Source organism: Lissotriton vulgaris, chromosome 12 (genome assembly GCF_964263255.1).
Source record: "Lissotriton vulgaris chromosome 12, aLisVul1.2, whole genome shotgun sequence".
NCBI lineage: Eukaryota > Metazoa > Chordata > Amphibia > Caudata > Salamandridae > Lissotriton > Lissotriton vulgaris.
In genome coordinates this window covers 127,091,756-127,114,312 of record NC_141700.1, presented here as the reverse complement: position 1 = coordinate 127,114,312, position 22,557 = coordinate 127,091,756, and the positions used below count along the sequence as shown (strand labels likewise).

Sequence of the window (22,557 nt, the reverse complement as noted above, 5' to 3'; positions counted from 1 at the left end):
ACACATCCACCACTAAAATTACTTTCATATTTCAATATATGAATTCAACACTAATCCTTTAAGGGTTCCGGAGTAGCATTCTACTCACCGAGAAAGTGCTTTAAGGCCTCATCAGGGCTAGTAAGCACTATATAAATGGAATTACAATACAATACAATTGACTTTAGTGGGTAACATCAGTATGAACACTTTTTTACCCACTTTTATTCAACAGTGGAATCTTATATAGTTTAAAACGCAGGACACAGACATCATACAGACCCTCTTGTGGAAGTTCCTAAGGAAGCACAGACAACACACAGGTAACTTTTATAAAAGTTTACTTCAAAAATACTGAAAATATTTCCAGGTGCCCATCCCCCACAAAGCGAGGGCAAACTTGGACACTTACAAACAGTGTGTCAGATACAGGCAATCCCACCCAAAAATGAAATGGAATCAGGCACATGTTTTAGTGGTTGAAAGTCAGTGTCTCAAGGCGCTTTGCACATATGTGAAGCAGAATCACGGGCCTTGAAGGTAAAAGGAATGTTTCCTTTGCTTGTAAACATCACGCATTTAGGTCCTTTTTTATTTCATTTTTTTCCCTTTTGTAACCCACCATGAGGTTGATTGAAGGCATGGTACATGGTTACTGCACCAATGTGTTCATAAGTCGGCTTCACATATAGACATGGGAAAGTGACATTGTGACACTTAGGTACATTGTCCCCCCACTCATATCCCAAAGCACCTTTCAAACATAACACCATTTCAGTCGCACATTCATCATCTCAAATAGGAATAAAAAAGTGCTCTACTTAGTCCGGTTCGGACGTCCACACTGTGATCTTGGGCAAGCCTTAGCTGTGCTCAACTGAACACTGACATCACAGGTTAGATGTGTTAGGGAACAAGAGGATCTCCTGAAAATAGGTCACTCAAGTTAAAATCTATTCAAAAACTAAAACCTTATATTTTTTTGCAGAAAAGGTACAATGTGTACAGCATTTAGTCTGACTAACTGGGGAAGGGTCCCTCATTTTAAACAGGACTGGAGGAATAAAAAAAGTCTAGAAAATATGCGAGGAATTTTCCCTCCCATCTAAAATATCATGTTTTATTCAACCCACTCTACTGTTCTCACGCAATCGATCTCAGAAGGATGAAACCGGAGACAATCTTTAGAAAGTAAAGCTTGCGGCCTGCAAGTTTAACAGTTCTCTGCAACAGGCATACAACCCACTGAACTCGCTTTTCCGCTACAAGGGCAAGCATACAGAACAAAGTCCAGCTTCATTTCACTTTACACAAGATGGAAGCAATGAAAGTCCAGGAGCCCCGGCAGGCTCTGAGAGTGAAAAGCAGGCAGGGAGCGGGCAGACAGGGGCCTGCCTGCTCTTTGTTGTCACATTAGGTTTCTATGAATGGCAATGACATACGCCCCAGCAGTTACAGTGCCCCCTGGTCCGGTTACATTCCAACGCAGTGAGATCATAACACTTCCCGACCACAACAAAACAAAAAAAAAAAAAAAGGTCTCTTCCTGCTTCCAGTCTTCTCTGGGGAGCAGGAAACTCGATCTTTTAAAACTTAAACATTTGTGGAGGCGGTTCCGTTTTTCACAACAGTTGTGACCCACGCGAAGAAATAATTCACAAAACATGGAAATTAAAAAAAAAGTAATATTCCACTGAGAGTATTAAATTATCCGTCAGCACATTGTAGCGTACCTCCTACAGAGAACGTACTCGTGGTAGGTAGGGGCCAGGACATTTCCCTAACAGTAGTAATTTAAGAGGCCCTGCCTCGCATATAAATGTCCACTTTACAAAGCGCTTGATACTTGGGGATTTCTACACCCTCCCAGTGTCAGCAGATAAGGATGCTCAGACGAATGGAGAGAAAGTGCGTGTCTAGAATCACAGTTTTGGCAAAAGGGGAAGCCAAGATTAGGTGAGCGGCTCCCAGGTCGCATCTTTTCCCCGTTCATGAATTAGTGTTTTCCTGTGCGGGAAAAATATGAATGGCCAACCGACAACTTAGTGTTAGTGACAGCGACAGAGAAAAAGGTCAAAGTAATGTAGTGTCTCGATGTCATGCGCCCACACTACAACCTGCAGAGGTATACCCTCCATTCTTACATAATGTCGGTCATTTATACAGCACACAGCCAAAATAATGTTGTTTGCTACATAACTGTTATGTGCTAAAATGGCGCCGGTTAAGTATACTCACATACATGGGAGTAACATAAGAGCACACGCCCTACAGGGCGAGACAGCCATGGCGCAGGAGACCGGAATACTTCCCCTGGCTTCTCTTATCCCGCTCAGGGCAACTGAGACGCACACCCACGTCATGTGGGTCTAATCGTGGCTCACTTCCGGTTTCCGGCTGCAGGTGGACAAGCACTCCCACTTTTCGAGACAAGGCAGGTGGACGACGCAACATTAGGAACCATGCTCCCAGACAAAGAACTGCTCTGAGACGACCACCTGGATAAGGAATCGTCACAAGCCAGCTCAGGGGTGAAAGAAATATTGACAACTGTCCTCTTTTTCCTCATCCTTTCATTAAACACACTCTTCAGTCACACCCCTGCAGGCTCCACCCCCAACCGCCTGTAAAGATGGCGCCAGGGCAAGGAAAGGGTACAAGCAGGCTCCCAGACAAGGGAACGTGGCAACCCGAGGACCTGGGCAGTGCCAGAGTGTGTAGTGCCAAAGAAGGGGCAGCTACACGCAACACAAAAACAACTTATAACGCATTAGCTTTTTGCAGCGTGCACATGGGTCTACAAAGCACACCGTGCATTGAATTAGGTAGAAAAGCCCAACAATGAAATGGCTGAGGTCGGCTCAATGACACCTGGCTTATTGGCAGCTATGTCCTGGGCCTTCCGCATCTATTTTGGTTCAAGTCCATAACACCATACAAGAGTGTGGTCATACTTTTAGGTCCAGAGCCTTAAACATGGCCTTCAAGAACCCCCAAGTTCACCTAATGTGGGGAAAAAATCCCCATTTCTGGTGAATATTTCTTTTTTACACTTTCCAATTGCTTTACAAGTCTCTAATTGATAAAAGCAGGAGAGCTCCGCTCGCTCTCTCTACACTGGTCATGGGCAAAATTACCTCCGAACAATACCAGATCAGTGCAACACAACGAATCAACTTTATATCATTAGGGAAAGCAAAATACGAAACGCCTATCCCTAAGAAATGGCAACAAATTTTAGGGCGCCTTTTAGGGTGAAGGGCTGTTGTACAGCAAGCTGGTGAGCGGAAAATGAGTTGTGATGCGACGCTGGCAACACAAGTCTTTCCGGAGTGTTCATGAGACAAATTAGAAAAGTAAAGTAACAGATGGGACCTTTTCCCTTGAGAATTAAGAATAAATCACCTTCCAGAACTGGATTACTGGGCACCAGAGTAATCTGCCACCTGTAACCATTAGAGGAAGGAATGTAATCTGATTACTTGTTACTAGTGCATTGAAAGCCCAGATAATTTTCTGAATCGCTTATCGCAGATTCCCTTTGCTTGGCAGTGTCCACTTCTCATTTCTTAAGACCTCAGGTTCCATTTGTACCAAACTCTTTTCTCTGTGGCTCAAGCTCCAACCTTTGAGAACAACCTATTGAGCCCACCCGGGGTTTGAACCAATGTCCTGCACTGGAATCCAATGCCCTTAGTGCACAGTTGGGGGATCAACTGTCCCTCCTTCTCCCAAGGGTCACCGGTCATGTGATCTTGGCAGACCATCTTGCTCAGTCACTCACACTGAAGAGTGTAACGTGTTAGGTGCTTGAAAGCTGGGCTCGATAGGAGCTGAGCATTCCTCATGCTGTCTAATGCATCATGGCACGTGGAAGAGATCAGACTTTAAATTCAAACCAACAGTGGCCATCACATGGCAATTTGAGCAGTGGATTATCAAACCCTGGATCTGCCTTCCTCTTACAGTATTTCATCAAGAGAGGTCCAGTGCTTTTATATTAAGGCCAGCATTTATTTCATTTCAACAAAAATGGGAGTTTTGCTGCTTATTGCACTGCCAGGTTTATTTCCAATTGAACGTCTTCCCGGGTATTTCTGAAAACCACCACAAACTTGGTTAGAGCAGATACAGCCAATGTGTTAGGCTGGCAGCATGGGCAAAGGGTTGTAAGGCTTTGTTTCCAAGACAATTAGCTACAAGGAAACATACTTAAATAGTCGTCAGCCTTACATGTGAGCCCTGAAAGTGCTCTGGTCCAAAGCATCCCTGGCTAAGTTGATTGCTCATAAAAGCGATGGATAAAACATATCCTGATCCAATAAATAAGTCGGGAGATGTCCCACCAGAAAGGTGCTACAGGAAGGGCTGAGGCAGAGTCTGTCCAATGTCAGACTGTTCCAACTCTGCCACAGCTCTACACCCACCGAATATCCTACTGACCAATCTGACTTGAGATACAGGGGCTCGTCGAAGAGAGGTGCCTAACTTTTTCTTGCTGCTAAACCACGAAGTGAACATCACACTCTACCTCCCACCAGCACCCCCCACCCCGTTCCACTGCCCAATAGATCCAGAACTTAGACAAGCCCAGCCCTCTGGCCTTGCCCATCATCCTTGTCAAGTAGCCACCATGAAATTGGAAGACACAAAAGTATTTTGGTCCCAAGAAAGAAAACAGTTAAGTTCTAAAGGAAAGCTCCTCCTAAAGGCAGACACCATCTTGTGCTATAGAGACCGTCCTTATGGAGATTAAGAGTTGAAGATTATCACCGCTGGCATCACCGTGGAGGGGTCATAACAGATGCTGCAAGGTGGCAGTTCCAACAAAGTGTCAAAACAATATAACTGGAGATATGGACTTACAAAGAGGGCAAAGAGCCGGCTTTCCCACCTCATCGGTGGGTATCAGTTATTAGCGAAAGCTCATCACAATTTGTGCACCATGACAGCAGGCAAGAACTCCAGAGTAAAGTCAAGCTGGTATTTCCAACAGAAGGGATAAACATTCACTGGAGAGCCCAAGTTAGTGTTCCTTAGTGAAGGAATTAATTTTACAGCAAAAGTTCAAAGTTGGTTCTTGTAACGGGAGGAATGTACTTCTCGAAGAGTGCCAAAGTTGATGCTTTCGTGAGAAGGAATGTATTCCAGTGGAGAGTCAATGCTGGCACCCTGAACAGAAGAAATTAACTTCCAGTGTTGAGTCAAAATGAGATTCGAGCGAAGACTTGCAGTTTGGTGCTCCTGGATGGACACATTTACTTCCAGCAGAGTCTCAACGTTGGCATTCCTGATAAGGTGAAGGGATTTCCAACTCAAGAGGAGTCACTGGGGTTATTGTCTCCTGTTCCCATCAACTTCTCGTTCGACTTGGTGCAACAAGCTGATGCTTTACCATTGAGAAGGCAAGGCAACGAGGGCCGCTTACAGCAATCCTAGACAAGGCCCAAAGCTACTGTGACTGGATGTCAATGGAGAGGGACTCGGTCTTTGCAACCAACCTTTCCACTTGAAATGACATGGGCGAGAGGAAGGGGTGTGCTAGAGCCTTCACAGACGGGGGCAACAGTGGAGCTCCATGCCCAATTTCAAGGCGCCCTTGTAGCACCAGTCTCTTTCTGCTTCATGCTCCCCAGCAGCCGGCTCAGACCAACGTACATTTACTACTGCTGCTCGCCTTGCCAGAATTCTTCAAATCCAGCTGGCCTTTCGGGCCATGACCCTGCAAGAAAAGATACATATGATCAATACACTTCTTTCTAAACCAAGGAAACAGCAATACATGGATACTAATACAAAGGGAACACCGTGCATGCTGGTTTATGCAGGCCAAGTCAAGGCTCAAGAGCATATGGAGAAAATAGTTCCCATCAGAAGCCACACTGTACCGCCCTCTTTCTCATCATCTGGGTTCTCCTTACCCAGGAGACAAAACGGCCGGTCTGATGTTACCGTGACCGATGGATGTGACAAGTGGGTAGTATGTATTATTCAAAAATTAAGGTGGCTACTGAAAAAAGCAGTGTATAGTGATAAGAGTGAAAATAGTGAGGGGGTTTTAATAAAATTAGGTGAATCGGGTAGAAAAAACGAATTTTATTAGTATCTCCCAATCCCTAAGGTTAAAAAGCAAGTGCAAGTGCGGGTTTGAAATAATAACCGTACTTGATGGTGGTAAACATGTTTCTGCATCATTAGAACAAATTTTCAAATGCATTCTTCAGGACCTTGTTATGTAAAACTACTGCTTTAAGTGAATAGTAATGAAAAAATATCACCTGAGAGTCCCAGGTTGTGTACTCAACCGTATACCATATGTGATGGTTGAGAGGCTTCACCCCACCTGGCTGCGGCTCAGGTATGAGGAGCACCGCTCTGACCGTCGGTGTCTCCTGGCAGTCATCCGAACTGGATGGCCCCCCCAGACAGTTCGGATGACTGCCAGGAGACACCGACGGTCAGAGCGGTGCTCCTCATACCTGAGCCGCAGCCAGGTGGGGTGAAGCCTCTCAACCATCACATATGGTATACGGTGGAGTACACAACCTGGGACTCTCAGGTGATATTTTTTCATTACTATTCACTTAAAGCAGTAGTTTTACATAACAAGGTCCTGAAGAATGCATTTGAAAATTTGTTCTAATGATGCAGAAACATGTTGACCACCATCAAGTACGGTTATTATTTCAAACCCGCACTTGCTTTTTAACCTTAGGGATTGGGAGATACTAATAAAATTCGTTTTTTCTACACGATTCACCTAATTTTATTAAAACCCCTCACTATTTTCACTATACACTGCTTTTTTCAGTAGCCACCTTAATTTTTGAATAATACATACTACCCACTTGTCACATCCATCGGTCACGGTAACATCAGACCGGCCGTTTTGTCTCCTGGGTAAGGAGAACCCAGATGATGAGAAAGAGGGCGGTACAGTGTGGCTTCTGATGGGAACTATTTTCTCCATATGCTCTTGAGCCTTGACTTGGCCTGCATAAACCAGCATGCACGGTGTTCTCACGGGTGTTATCTGCGTAGTATTGGTTTTGTGATCCATGTTGATTGACTTACTCTGTATGACTCCCAGGTACAATTTGTTGTTATAATATTGTGTTTGGGGCGTGTACTTGGCCGGTCGTTAAACCTGCCCTCAGACCCTCCTCCCATTGTTTGTTGTGTATGTACTAATACAAAGGACCTGCTGTGATTATTTATACACAAAATAGTACACGTTGGGTCACTTGCACAGATTCTGCCACAAACCATATTTATTTTTACATTGTGCTTACTAAAGAAATCTTGTACCGAGCCATCTTAAACAAGAAAGGCACTGCCAGTTCTGTTTTTGTTCTCATACTGGTATTTTTCATTTATTCATTTTGAGTGCAAGGAGCAGTAAACTGCTTTACTGAGAACAATTTTGTTACAGCAGGCACATCTCAAACATGAGGTGTTGTACATGGAACAGTAATAAGTTCGGTAGGTCATGAGGAAGCGGGCGACAAGGAATGGGGGTAACGGATTTAATTTGGAGATCTCACATTTTCTTCTTAAATCACTAAAATACAACGGTTTACAATTCTTTACATATATTTACAATACAGGGCTCATGAAGGACAAGCTATTTGCCACGAAAGGCACAGTTTTTGGTCTAAAGCTGAATCTGGGATTGGGGCCCAGGTCTTAGAGACATTAGCCATTACACCACTTCTCATTAATATTTGTGGTTTAGCCTTTCGGATAACTACTAATAGTCTATATATGAAGCACAGAACCGGCTACACCTTTGACTGAGTCGAGTAAACATCCCATATACAAATAAGGTAGGGAAGGTTATTCTTTAAGCAAAGTTTGGATAATTTTTATTTTTGTTTTGTCAGTAGCCTTTAGACGCTAACATGTTTCACCCTTAAGTTACCAGACCTGTTTCTTTTCAAAGCAGAGAATCTGTAAATGCAGGTGTTAGAGGTGTGGCGCAGCGGCTAGGGCGACTGACTCTGGAATATGGGGATCACGGTTCGATCCCCGGCACCGGCGGCAGATTAGCCCAGCACCATGTGACTCTGGACAATAGCTTGCTTAATCTTCCCGACTGCCCCCAGCGCCTAGAGACCCCTACGGGTGATAGTGCGCTTTACAAATGTGGATTATTATTATTATTACATTATTATTATTATTTTATATTATTTATTATTATTATTATATTAATATTATTATTATATTATCATCTTAATTCGGGTGTTGGAATTTAAAGCATTCATAGTTAAAAAAACTTCTTGATTCAGTGTGAGTCATGCGGTCTGATTGGTGAACCGAGCCAAAAGGTGAAAACGGTGCCATCAATAAAAAGGCGCAAACATGAAAAAGATATTTAGAAAAGGAAAACGGACAAACATTATGGTATACTAATACAGTCAATAAAAGGCGTTACCTGAGGTACACTTCATCTATCAAGGATCTATGCTAGATCCTAAGACCAATCACAGTCAAGGCAATCTTAACATATCATCTAAACACACGTTAAACCATTACACAATCTATCAAGAACTGAACACCATTTGGAAAATGTCTTCCTAATAATAAAGGACTACAGGTAGCGCAATATGAAAAAACAAGGTGTAACCCAGAATCCCTCAGAACCTGGTCATATATAGTACAAACAACAATTGGTTCTGTTGGGTCAAACAATTTCTTTGTAGTTGTAACACATTTGCATGAGACAAAGTGATAAACTCAAGAGAGATGCTTGAAAACAAACACAAACAAAATAATCACCTATATGAAAATAGAGCAGTATTTTTACTTAGCATATCAAAAAAATGATTATTGAATAATCAAAAGGCTGTCAGATAATTCAATTGCAGGAACGACGCAAGTGGGAAGTGATTTAAAGTGACATGGTGGATAAAGTGACAAATTCAGTGTATAGTACAAATAAGTGAAGCAATAGTGTGCATATATTTACATGTGGGAAATCTTAGAAAAAGGGGTCCAATTTCATAGAGCAGTAACATGTGTCTCAAGCTTCATAATTAAATTGCATAGATTTGTAAGCTTGGAGACCTATTGATGTATGGACAATTAGCCGTCGACGTTTCGACGCTGACACGACCATACATGAACGATGTCAAAAATGGTCTTCAGGACATGGGGTAGGTAGGACAGCTGATCCAGAATTAACACCCTAACGTCTTGGGGTGAATGGGACGTGGGGTTAAATGCATCCGGGTATCAGAGGCAGGATAAATCAGGATCCTGGTAACACTATTTTAACCAGGCACTCCTGTTCTCTTCGAAAATCAGAACGATGCAAGCTGTGCCTCCTATTAATGGCACACAACGAAATCCAAAATCAACCACAAAGTGACTACATTTAGTAAGCAGTAGTTAGTCTACTTGTTGGTGCTCTGTAATTATTGTGTCTTTTCGAAACACAGAGCCCTGCTCTTAGGGAAACCATTTGTCTCTTTTTATTCTCCAACTAGCTGCTTTGTGCTTCTTAACCCGGGTTTGGCATTGGAAGTCTGGAATGTCGGGCAGGGTTGGGCTAACGCAGGAATTTGTTGGTCAGGATGTTTGCATCCCATGGATGAGCTACGTATCCACAATGTGAGATAACGCGAAATAGCTGTTGATTCCAAGCTCTGCTTTGTAGTGCTGTCAATACCAATTCAATTCTGAGTACTAATTTTAGCAACCCGCAGGGGATGAGGGCTGATGCGCCCCCGCTGATGCTTTTGACCCGAAGGCAGTTGTCGGCACACAGATGTCTGCAGCATTCGCTTAAACCAACTCAAGAGATGTCTGATCATCTTCTCGTCCATGAATACTATGTCGGACATCACCTGCATAACTCATTATCAGTGCCGGATTAAACCCTGTGGAGGCTGTAGGCCGTCGAATTTCACCCCTTCCCTCGCAAATTATCGCCTAATACCCAGATTTTTTTAAACAAAATGACAGCTGCCAGAAGATGAACTTTTAGGAACAAACAGTTACTTGAATCTGATGTCTCTGTTTTATGTACTTCAAGTTGTTAATGGGTACATTACATTAATACAGTATTTTCATCTATAGAGTCTTTAATGTAAAGTTTTCGTCTCTGAGTCGATTCATTTTTTTCTATCTTTTAGAAAAAATATTTAAGAAAGCTTAATTGTAGTTTTCTTTCGAGATCAAATCAATATTATTTTAATCTTTTGTTGCGGACCCCTAAAAGGAGTGGGGCCCATAGGCCGGTACCATATTTTGCCAATTTGGTAATCGGGAACTGCTCATTGACACTGAGAGCGGCCCGTCCTTCACTACACTACCACCTGGCCTTCAGCAAACCACTTCCAAACTGCCACCCCCCCCCCTCCAACCCCCAACCCCCACATCAAAACCATCCTTCCACTCTCCGGCAGACCCTGCATGCTCATCATTACTAGCCCCATATAGATTTCAAGGTTCAGCATCACATCTGAACTGCATGATCAGTCAGAGCGAGAACCAGCAGGGGGACTAAAGCTGCCGGTGGGACCCCTGCAAAATGAAGGGTGAGACTTAATAATATGTGAAAAGAATAGAAGAGAAGTGGATTAAAATGTAGCAAATAGAGATGGCCACCAACTACAGTGCTCTCCCCCTGGAATCTGCATCACAGTGTGAAAGCAATACTGAAGTATGGGTTGTGTTAAGGGGTTGATGGAGGTTTGCAGGGTCACCTTAAAGGAAAAAGAGGAATACAAATGTGAAATATTCGGACGAGAAAAACAAAGATGAGTTTTACACTTTAGCAGCTCAGGCTTCCACAGAGAAGCATAGAAAGGCGAAACTGCATGATTTAAGTCAAACAAAATGAAGAGTCATTCCTACCATAATAAACAAACAAAAAAGGGTCCTCACTCACGCTGGTACTGCAAGAGTGACAGCAAGCACTTTGCAAGCCTCAAATTTTTTTGTAAAAAAAACCCTCAAGTTTATGTAGCTGTTCTTTCGCAAGTTTAGAAGCTGTAAGCAAGCAGGCGGGGTACTGGGCGGGCTGTATGACTGTGGTTGGAACAAGGGGCTCACATAAGAGTTGCGGATGCAGCTAGCATTTTTATACCACCACACATAACACCTGCTCAGCCATGGCCTGGGCTCCTGATTCAGACACTCTTGATCCAACATCAGTCACAGCAGGAAAACCAAACCTAGGATTGTTAGTACCGAACATTAGTTTAATCCTACAGGTGACGACTTACCGCTTTTCTGCTAATTTTCAATAAGATGTCGTGAGCAAGTGCATTGAAAGCCTGTGGAGAAGAGAGAAAGATTTGGTCACAAGACAACTGAAGATAGTCTCCTTAGCAGCTGGAGGTAAACCTTCGTACACAAAGCTCTTAGTTTCCCCATGTCGACAGTGGCGTAGTTAGGGAGGGGGCGGGCGGTTCGCCCCGGGCGACACTTTTTTTGGGGGTGGCGGAGGTGAGCAGGTCTTGCCTGTCGACTACCATCATCCCCTACCACAGAGAACAAGTAGTCCTTCGGCCGCCCCCCTCCTTCCGCAACAATTCATCCGTCGGACACCCCTTCCCCGCTCTTACTTGCACTGGGCGGCAATCTTGGGGGTCGGCCCGGGTGGCAGTAGGTGTAGCTACGCCGCATTAGCGCTACATAATGCAAGGAGTTATTCATACTCCATCAGCATGTTCATCAAAAGTACACAGAGGTCAGCCAATCCTCTCCTTCACAACATAATACACAGCATAGCAAACTTCTTGAGGGGAAACCAGAATAAATGGGGAAGGGGAAACTGGGGTGATACGGCTAAAAGAGCGGCATGTCAAATCAACACAGACAGGAGGGCTTTCTAACTGCAGCAGTCTATGCATCTATACTGCTAAGGGAAACACTTTACTGGAGAGGGCCAAAAGGTGTAAGGCCAGATGCAAGATTCTGGCCACAAAAGTCATTCATTATAGAGGATCATAAAAATTGCCAGACATACAAGGATTTGCAGGCAAATGCAACGCTCCTTCGAAGAAGCTAGTTTGGTAACACAATCGTCCATAGCATCATACACGAGCACTTACAAGCGGCACAGTCAGTATCAAAAGGGTCTTGGGGACAATGAAGCAACTCTATAGAAGCTTTACTGGGAACAGTGGTCCACAAGGCCATGCAACACAGCTCAGGAGAAGCTCAGCAGGAAACACATGGGTCAGTGGGGATTTTTTTCTAAACTAGTCTGATCTGAAAGATTTCAGTTTTATGTATGATATTGTCATTGTTTTATTAGTATAACTACTTATATTTCTTGACATTCTCAAGACGATGGGCCAGATTTAGATCTTGTCGGACAGTTTAGAGGGATATCCCGCCTGCCGAAATATAAATCTCTTAGGATATGATGGTGTAACCCATCCAAGATCTAAATAAGGCCCTATGTCATCATTACTGACCCAAGACTTCAAGCCATATGACCGGCATGCATGTGAGTGGGAAGTGAAGCCCATGTTGTACTATTACAATCTTGGGAACAGCTGGCCAGAGCGCACTCACCTCTTCTACATTTGTGCTGGATTTGGCGCTGGTCTCAAAAAATCGAATACCGTGCTCCTTTGCCAACTACAAAAAATGAACAGAGCCATAAGAGAAGGTTTCATTAATTCAGCACTGCACCCATTTCTCCCAGAGAAACATCAAACCAACCCAAATCTTCAAAAAGGTAACGTGGGCTGAACTACGTCTTGCACAGATGTCGCAGAACAGCCCACATCTCCAGGTAGGTTAAAGCATTTTGTTTGTTACACAAAGGAGTGAAACTTTCCCATATACACCAGAGGCAACCACCCGACACCTCCCACAGCCACAGCTCACCGACCAACATTTTGTACAAGCACTTCGGGCTAACACACATCTCCTCAGCATTGGAAGCCCCCGTCTTAACCACAAGGTCCTACCCAGCCAGGTTTCCCACAGCTTCTTCAGACCAACCCACTTGTCCCCCTGGAAAACCAACTCAAGTCTTCCATAGACACTCCCAAAAATCAAGGTACGTTCAAAGTCCTAAAGTCTCCAATTTGCAGGTTTGGCCACCTCCCAAGTCTCCACACACAAAAAAACATACATGAACCTGGATCCATACACCTGTCTCCAATAATATCTTCAACACTGCACTACTCCTACAGACGCATCCAGGTCCCCCACAGACATGCTACGATCACGTTTCAAAAGTACCAAATAAAACGTGGTTAAGGGAATAGAAAAGCCACGCATTTATCATTCTGGATGAAAGGAAGAATAAAAAGAACCAAGATTAAACTTTATATTACCAGACTGATGCTTGCAATCAGTTATACATCCTATGATGATACATATGGGTGCCTGAGACAAACAAACATCGACTGACACGCAAGGGGGCGGCAGGTCAACCACAACATTACTACCATTGCCTGAATGTATTCTAAGCACTCCAAATTCAGAAGATAGGGGAACAGAAGACAAAGGAAGAGGCATTCTTCAAGCCAGTCCCTTGACCAAAATCCTTGTCCCACCACGAGCATCAGTTCTCCCATCTCTCAATTTCATCATTTTTCTCAGTTTCCATTCAAGAACATCACAAGTCAGGATTCATTCTACGAGCATCCTTTTTGACTGCCGCTCAAACAGCGCTCACCTGCTCGTTCTCATCGGTACTGGTAAAGTGCAGCATGAAGGAAGAAGACACACAACAACAATGATAACAAATGACTAGTTTCATTGCAGGCATCACAAACTGAATTATTTTATTGTCACTTAAGTCATCATTGGTTGTATCGTAGGCACAAACGGCGCTTATTTTATTGACCAAGCAAGGGTAAAACGCAGTATCCTCTCTACGGATTGGAACTGATGTCCTGCAAGTAGATTTACTCAGCTTTAGCTCATTCTACTTTTTTGGATTAACAACTGCAACTAGCTTTATTTGCATTTTAACATAAATATATACATTTTTTTCTAACTTTTGCAGTGGGATTTAAACAGTAGTTTGAACATTTGCCTAAATTGCTTCTTGTTTTTGAACACCGCAAATGGTAATGCTGACAAACATGGACACGGTCACAGACTGAAGCATGCACACTGGTGCACCCACCCATTAGGATGCATGCACGGGCACCACAAAAACTCAAGCACATGTTCTCACCTTCTCTGCACGCTCTTTGGGGACCTTCCTTTTGTTCTCTCGGTCGCACTTGTTCCCCAACAGTAATCGCTCTACTCCGGCCGAAGCATTCTACAACAACAAAACAGCATGAAAGCCTTATAATGCAAAGTTTAAAGGCTAGTATCATCCCCATCGAAGCGCAAAAAAGTGGAAGCAGAAACCCACAACATGAGGAACCGCCAGAATGACCCTAAGTTTCCAGAGAGATGCCAATTAGCAGCAGCTTCAGTAGGTCTTAACATCCACAAAGGCCATAACCAATGCTTAATCCAAAGGTTACCACCCACCCCCATTCAGATAACAACCAAAGACTCCAACCCTTATTGCTTCCAGTGGATGTAAATAATCTCATTCCGTCTCCACAGAGACACTAACCTTCATAAATTCCCAACCCACACCAGATCGAAGAAATGCCACCTCCAGACAGAACCTCCCAACCCAAAGAGATCCACCGGGTCTTCAGGAATATCCCAATCTATATTAAAAAAAACATTGGGTGCTAATCCACAAAAATCAATATACAAAGTTGATCCAAGCAGTTCCAACTGACATGAAGTCCTGAACCAAACAGAGTCCAACGCGATGATCAACTAGATCACAACTCCAACCCATGACAGATCCATGAGGTTCCAACACAAAGAAACTTACACACAGGAGAGGCAGAATGCCTATAAATCTCACATAAGTCCCAACTCGAGTAAGCTCAAGGAGGTTCAAAAGCCCAATAGAGGTCCAAACCCACAAGAGACCAAAGAGATCCCAAACCCCAATGGGACACAAATCAGTCTATGGACACCATACAAACCACAGAAGTCACAAAACACCAAAGGATCAAGATATAAACACCAAGAGAGACCCCAGACAATTCTATCAAACCCTTCAAAAATCTTATCTCACTGCCAATCCAGTATCGGAGAACTAAATCCATATCAAAACCAGAAGGTCTCAAATGCTACAGATGAACAAATACAAAGTAGTTCCAGCAGGCACCGAACACTAGCAATCCCATCACACATCAAATGTGGAAGAATCAAAACCCCTTCTAGACCGCATCTGACCAAAGCAACCCAGGAGGTCTCACCTCACAAAGATCCAGCCCACATCAGATCCAGGAAGTATGAAATAATGCAGATTCCAAACTAAAGCCCATTCAGCAGTTCTCACTTGATACATAACATTCTCAACTCAGAGCTCATCGAGGAAGTCCAACACACTACAGCACAAAAGATCCATGAAGTCTAGATATCAAATACCACCAAGATCCCAACTCAATTCTGATCTGGAAGTTTCAGATACCGAAAATTCCAGTCCACATTAGATCCAGAGTGCTCACACATTAGAAATTCCGACCAACAGCGAGCCAAAAGATCAAAGATCCAAAAGAATCCAATCCAAGTCAGTTCCAGGAGCACCCACAGAAATCACAACACACTTTAAATCAAAAAAGGTTCAACAGAGATCACAAATTACATTTCACCTAAAAAAGTGGGCTAAAGGCTAACAGAATCTACCACAATCCAACCCATAGAAGATCGGGAAGGCTGAAGTTATCAAATAGATTCATTTCCCTACTCCCCATGCTGGTAAATATTAAGAGTACAACTGGCTATTCCTATTCTGGACTTTTACTGTGACCGGGGACCGGGATTGTTTGGGCTGGGGGGTTGGGGGTTGTTCTTGCTGGTTATAACAATTGTAAAATAAGACCTATATATGATGAGCGAGATACGACTGCGGAGGATGGCCTTGGCTTGGATTGTGAAATATTGTTGCCCTCTGCAATCTTTGTATGTACTCGCCTGATGTCATTTGATATGTGCTTCGAATTGCTAACTGTTGATTTGGTAGCAGCCGGCCCTATAGGGCTTGTGGGCACACTGCTGTGTATGAGCACGTATTTGCAATAAAGGTCTTGCAAAAAAAAAAAAAAAGTGTACAACTGGCACCTGCCTCTTTTATGCTCTTCATCCAGCTCTGAATATTTTCATAGGATTTTTCATCAGTGATGTCGTAGACCAGAATTATTCCCTGGGAAGAAACATGAAGTACACTGGATGAATACAGAAAGTGCTATTACTTCGATCCACAGTGTAACGTTCTGATTAATCGGTCATGAGTAATGTGGAAGGCAAATCTTTCCACACACAATATCATCATTGCAATGTTTCCAAAGCAAGCTCAATGATTTCTAATTAACTCAGTACAGATCCCCATTCCTTTGCTATCGCTACTGCGATTACAGACACTCCTTAACAAGAATCCTCTGATCGCACTTGTATGGACACTGTACTCGTTGTCAATCACCTCTCCCACACTTATTTTTTTAACATGTTCCTGCAACACACAACGATTTCTTACCATGGCTTCTCTGCATACATGCATTTATTAAAGTATAGAAAAAAGTGATGGATGGAATGATTTAATCTCAGCCATTAGTAATTACCCGGGCCACATCCCAATCCATCGTTAATTTGCACACAGTTTGGACCCAGCCATATGCAAATTAGTCTTGACCCTGCTCCAATGGGAATAGTCCAGTACAAACTTCCCGGCCAGGTCCTTGCTGAACCGGAACGCAGGCAACATGCGACCTGTTTTGCCCTACATCACCAATCACTTTTCTGTAGACTTTACTGTAACAACTGTATAGCATACACCCATGCCACACCATGACCACTTGGCAGGCATCTGTCAATTACCATGGGCTCTTGACTCACTCCTGCTCCTTACCACAAATGTTTACCACATACCACCTTAAAACCACAGCCACTTCCCTTTACGTGGGTATGGTGTTACGGAGGCAGACTCCTGACAAAAGCCATCTCCTTCCAATCATCTATGGAGCACACCCAATGTGCCTCAGCACACATCTAGCTTTCTGGCAAAAGCTCATTCCTTACCATGGCTCCCCGGTAGTAGGCTGTTGTGATGGTCTTAAATCTCTCCTGTCCTGCTGTGTCCCTAAAATAAAGAAGCATTAAAAGGCATATTAAAGCCGCACATTCCATGAAAGCTTTACGTGCACATTATATGAGAGTTCCCTCTCTTTGCCCATTCAAGGCCAGTCCTATAATGAGAATGCAGTTTTAACTCTGTGTCTAGTAATTTCTTATCTTCTCTGCAAAGTTCCGTGGGGTTCACTTCTGATGATACCTAGACACTGGCCTCTCTCGAGAAACCCCTCTCCGAGTGACTACCTCAGTATCCACACTGACTAATCTCTACTCAGACTCAAGGACTAATCAATCCAAGCGCATCAGATTGCCTGGTGGTAGTTTCACCCCTCTCCTTGGCTACTCTCTCGTTTATTTTTGCTTAATCATTCCATGACTGCCCCCTCACACTGCTCTCCTTCGTCCATGTGCTTCTCTCCCCCAATCCTGCACACTGCGTTGTTCTCGCTCACCCATCTATTTCTGGGGCGTTTTCTCCTTCTCGTGCGCTTCTCCACACACTCTCTGTGTGCTGTGTTTCCTCTTCCTCTCCTCCCCCCTCCATTACCCCCAAGTCACTCAAACATCCATTATCTTTTTTTTTTTTTATGGGTTCTGTTGCCGAGAAAATGTATTTTATTTTTTTTATTTACTAATTTAAGTTGCAACCGCCACGTTGGATAGGTAAGTAAAAAAGTAAAGCAAAGGGCGCCTGCCTCATTCTTCTGCCACGCACATGCATTCTGACACAAGTACGTGTCAGTGGAATGACACGACTGCCATTGTGGCTTTTTTTGTGCTGCGGCACAGCATCCAAACGCTGTACAGCACTGACATATGCAATTGGCAAAGCCAATAGGCCCCCAAAGGGGAGACCTACTGGCTTTACCAATGCCTGTTTTATATGGTTTCAGAGGAGGCCTGCCACCCCAGTACAGTGGAGGCCTCTAGTCATACATAAAAAGGGCAGCAGCTCACTTAAATTAAACCAACAAGATAGTGGAAGGAGTTCCATACTTACTGCTGACATCACTGTGACACTCGCATCACAAGTTTGAATCCTGGCAAGCCAACTCAGCTGCCATACTTCTGAATTTGGTGAATTTAGTACCATTAAGTTGGAGAACGTAACAACTGTCATTTACAGTGCTGAGAGATGACAAAACTTAATGTAAAATGCTATATAAAAAGGTTATTTATGTAGGGTCAGTGAAGAGCTCTCTCCTCTCACATGGAAAAATTGGTTGCCTCCCAGGTCCTATAATTTGCAAGTAAGGGCCTCTTCTTCAACATCAGACTGCGGCATGGGTCTATCCAGTGGGGACCTTCCTTTCTGATAGATTACTGTAAGTCTCTCCTAATAGGGACAAGTGGGAGTGTCTTACAGTGATCAAGTGGAAGCCTTCCCCCCATAAGGGATCAGTAGATATCTAGCGAATCTATTTTAAACAAATGTAAGGTGTGTGTGTGTCTGTCTGATCAATGATTGATTGATCGATCAATGGGGAACTTCCCAACCCAGATGGACCCACTTCCTGTATGTTGCGCGCCCCCTCTCCCCTTCTTTTTCAGGCAATCACAGGTTCTTCCTCATAGGACCACTAAAGTCCTCCACTCTTGTAGCCAACTATTGTTAATGCTCATTCTCCCATATTACACCACCAGAAGCTACTAAGCCCGTCGCACGTACCAGACCTGTAGCTTAATCTTCTTGCCATCTATTTCGACCGTCCGTATCTTGAAGTCGATGCCTGAAATAGAAAAGAAATTTAAGGCCTGGAACTGCACATAGGGTTTGCACAGCACTAAGAAGGTAGGAGCCAAGTATAGATTTGGGAAGTTATAGTGGCTCTAGGGTATCCAACATTATTCAGTAACCGCGTGCTCCATTAACTGATCGAAGTGTTAATTAGCAGATATGGACTCATCACACATGAAATTTCTTTAGAATCTGAACGCATCATATACATCTGCTGCTTAATCATGGAAACCAAGCTGGACAGCTCTTGCTGTTAAATTCATCTAGAAACCCTCTATAGTTGTCCTTTAAAAGTGTATGAAATAAAGCTAAGCTTTTTAAAAATCTATGCACACAGTAAACAAATGTAAAAATGTCTACAAGAAATTGTGCTCATTTTCACTTTTTTCTGGAGTTACCAGGAATTTTTTTTTTTAAATTGCCAATTTCCCAAAAAGTTTCTTTACAATGTTTGCATACTTTTCAAGTACAAAACAGAAGTTTTATATTCTTTATATTTTATTTGGGCACCTGTTTTGACATTTTAAAAAAGTGTGCTTCAACCACACAGGGCAGCCATCTTGTTCTTTTTTTTGTCATTATATTTTTAATTCCTGTACCAAAATGGGGGACGGCCATCTCAGACCTGTAAATTAAAAATTAAAATATAAAGTTTGTGTGTTTACAGGCAATCGGAAAAAGCAGGAAGGCAATCGGAAAAAGCAAGAGGACGAGCCATACAGGGCAGCTGTCACATCTTCCTAAAAACAAAATACATGTTTAAAAAAACAATAAAAAAAGCAGGGAAGCTATTGTGGCAGGTGGCCGAAGTTGGTTGAGACAGCATTGGGGTGCTTTGAATCAAAACCCAGTGGAACAGTAGCCGAGTGTAGCTGCCAAGGGTCTCAATATTTAAACAAGCATTTGCAATGCAATAGGTCTCGCATTACTGATAGTTTGAGGTATTGCCATTGCAAATAATAATGCAACGCCAATAGCTCATACTTTCAGTAATACGAGACCTAGTGCATTGCAAATGCTTTCTTTGTGAGCCAGGAACCAGCATTGTATGTCTCAGTGCAGTATCACAAGCTGCTCCTAGAGGTCGCTAGTGAGCAAGGCACCAGCACTGCCTGTCTCAGTGCAGTACCACAAGCTGCTCCTAGAGGTCCCTAGAGAGCTAGGCACCAGCACTGCATGTCTCGGTACAGTACCGTAAACTGCTCCTAGAGGTCCCTACTGAGCAAGGCACTGGCACTGCACGTCTCGGTGCAGTACCGCAAGCTGCTCCTAGAGGTCCCTAGTAAGCAAGGCACTGGCACTGCATGTCTCAGTGCAGTACTGCAAGCTGCTACTAGAGGTCCCTAGTGAGCGTGGAACCAGCACTGCAGGTCTAGGAGCAGTACCGCAAACTGCTCCTAGATGTCCCTAGTGAGCAATGCACCAGCACTGTGGACCTCTTTTGGTCACATATGGTACTGCACCCTGCAGAAGATATCGTAAATTCACCTACCCATAATGCATTGCATGCAAGAGAGTACTTTGAATACATTCAAATAGCTATGTCCATATATACTTAGTTACATAGTAGCTTTGAAACGTGACAAAAGAATGATTACATTAATTTCGGATTAGGTTGTACTCTGTGTGGAGCGGATGAAGGGAAATTTATAGATGGTCTCGTATAAATGTGAGTTGTTCTAGTGAGTGAAGTAACCACTGCCAGCCTAGCTTAGGACCAAGTGTGTGTCTTGCCTGAAGCCTTTTAAGAAAATAGAGCCTTGAGGCTGTAATTAAAACCTAGGGAGTAATAACACGTGTGAGAAAGTGAGTTCCTGTTGCAGTACCACCCCACTTTTTGCCTGATACCTGATGCACATTTCCTAGGTGTGCCCTGGGTCCCTGCCAATCAGGTACCCAAGGCCTGTGTTCCTTCCCCAAAAACTATACTAAAGCCTAAACCCAATTGGCATTTATGGCCACATATCAGCCCCTAGTAAATGGTACGCTGGGTACCCAGGGCATTGTGACCAGAGAAGACCCCTAAGGGATGCAGGACTTATTGTGCCACCCTTAGGGGCCCTGTACCTTGACACCCACACACTGCCTTTGCAGGCTGAGTGTCTAGGTGCAGAACTAAACAGAGAGTCGACATGGCACACATCCCTGTGTGCCATGCCCACAACCCCGCTGCCCTGGCATACATCAGTCACCCCTCTAGCTGGGTGCCCTATGCCAGTGGTGTGGACACAGGTACATGAGCCCTGTGCCCCTACAGTACCCAGGGCCATTCCCGGGCACTTTAAGTACAGTGTTGCCATTAAGAGTATATGGTGCTGGGAGGTTGTCATTACGAACTCCACAGCACCATAATGGCTACACTAAACACTGACAAGTTTGATCTCAAACTTCTCAGCACATTAAACCCACACTGATGCCAGTGTGGGATTTAATGTAAAATGCACTACAGAGGGCATCCTAGAGATGCCCCCTGAAACCTAACCTACAATCCACATCTGGGCTGAGTGGCTGCAGAGGCTGCCACACAGCAGACATGTTGCTGGACCCCTGGGTGGAGAGCCCCCCGCTCTCCTGGGCCTGCAACAATGCACATCCTGGGCGAGGTGCTAGGTCTCCTTCCCCAGGATGGGTAGGGTGGAGCTTCAACGGCATGCCGCCTCTGTGAGCTTCTCCAGACCATTTGCTGTACCCAGCAACTGGCCCCCATGCCCTGGCCCCCACCAGTCCTGATCCCCACTCTGGCGGGAAGACTGGCGGGAAAAACTACGTCAGGAGGGGGGGGGGTGCCAGCCTGTGCCAACCCCACCCCTCAGGTGGGGGAGACTAGGTGAAGCACGACTCCGGGCCCCAGCCATCTTGAAGATGAGGAGCCCTGCCCAATCACAGCTAGGTTCCTGCTCCCTCCCACAGGAGAGGAGCCGGCTAGGGGGTGTACCCACCCCAGGACAGGGACCTATTGGTCCGTGTCCTTGCCCTACCTGTAACGCCCCTAAATTCAATTTTTAGGGGCTCCCTGAACCTTCCTTCCTTGGATCCAGATAACGAAACAAGAAAGAAGAACAAGAAACAAGAAGACCTGCTGTGCAGCTGCTAAGAAGAGGAAGACACCAACTGATTTGTCCCCAGCCCTACCGGCCTGTGGACCCTCGAACCTGCTCCTGGTAAACCCCGGCGTCTCCAGTGGTCAGCACCCTCAAAAACCCCAGAGGACCTCACTGCCTTGTGACTCCGACTACCTGGGTCTCCCACAAGCAGTGGTACTGCTCAAAGCAAGTAACAAGCCCTGGCATCAGCACGGAACCGCGAACCCTGCACACTCTGCACCCGCCAAGCCTGGCCTGTGCTGGAGTGGACCAAGACCCTGTGGACATCCCCCTGGCGATTCTGACTCTGAATCCAATGCCCAAGGACCCTCCCTCGACGACCCAGACGACGCCTGCAGCCTCAGAACAAAGGACCCCTCTGACCGCGACCAGCAGGGGGTAAGATTTCACCAACCGAAGGCCCCCTGCCTCTCATTGGATAACATTGGGCCTAACTACCCCTGCACCCGGCCGCCCCTGTGCCGCTGAGGGTGTACTAACTGTACTTACCGGACCCTGGGGGACCCCTGAGTCTATGCCCAGAACCTTAACATCACCAGTCGAGTACTCACCTGAAAACCAATGATTCACTTTCCTGCCATAGGATAACATTGACTGGTTTGACTC

General features: G+C 44.5%; 1 protein-coding gene across 1 annotated transcript in view; it reads right to left on the bottom strand.

The window, feature by feature from the left end:
• Positions 1 to 303: 303 nt before the first annotated feature.
• RAB13 (RAB13, member RAS oncogene family) overlaps positions 304 to 22,557 on the bottom strand; it is a 78,950-nt gene continuing 56,696 nt past the window's right edge. Inside the window, exons 2-8 of the mRNA XM_086947535.1 lie at positions 18,779 to 18,839; positions 17,056 to 17,116; positions 16,106 to 16,183; positions 14,135 to 14,224; positions 12,511 to 12,576; positions 11,211 to 11,261; positions 304 to 5,701 (exon numbers count right to left, since the gene is read on the bottom strand). Of these exons, the coding sequence (XP_086803661.1) occupies positions 5,624 to 5,701; positions 11,211 to 11,261; positions 12,511 to 12,576; positions 14,135 to 14,224; positions 16,106 to 16,183; positions 17,056 to 17,116; positions 18,779 to 18,839 (485 nt within the window). The 3' untranslated portion in view covers positions 304 to 5,623. The remainder of the gene's footprint in view (positions 5,702 to 11,210; positions 11,262 to 12,510; positions 12,577 to 14,134; positions 14,225 to 16,105; positions 16,184 to 17,055; positions 17,117 to 18,778; positions 18,840 to 22,557) is intronic.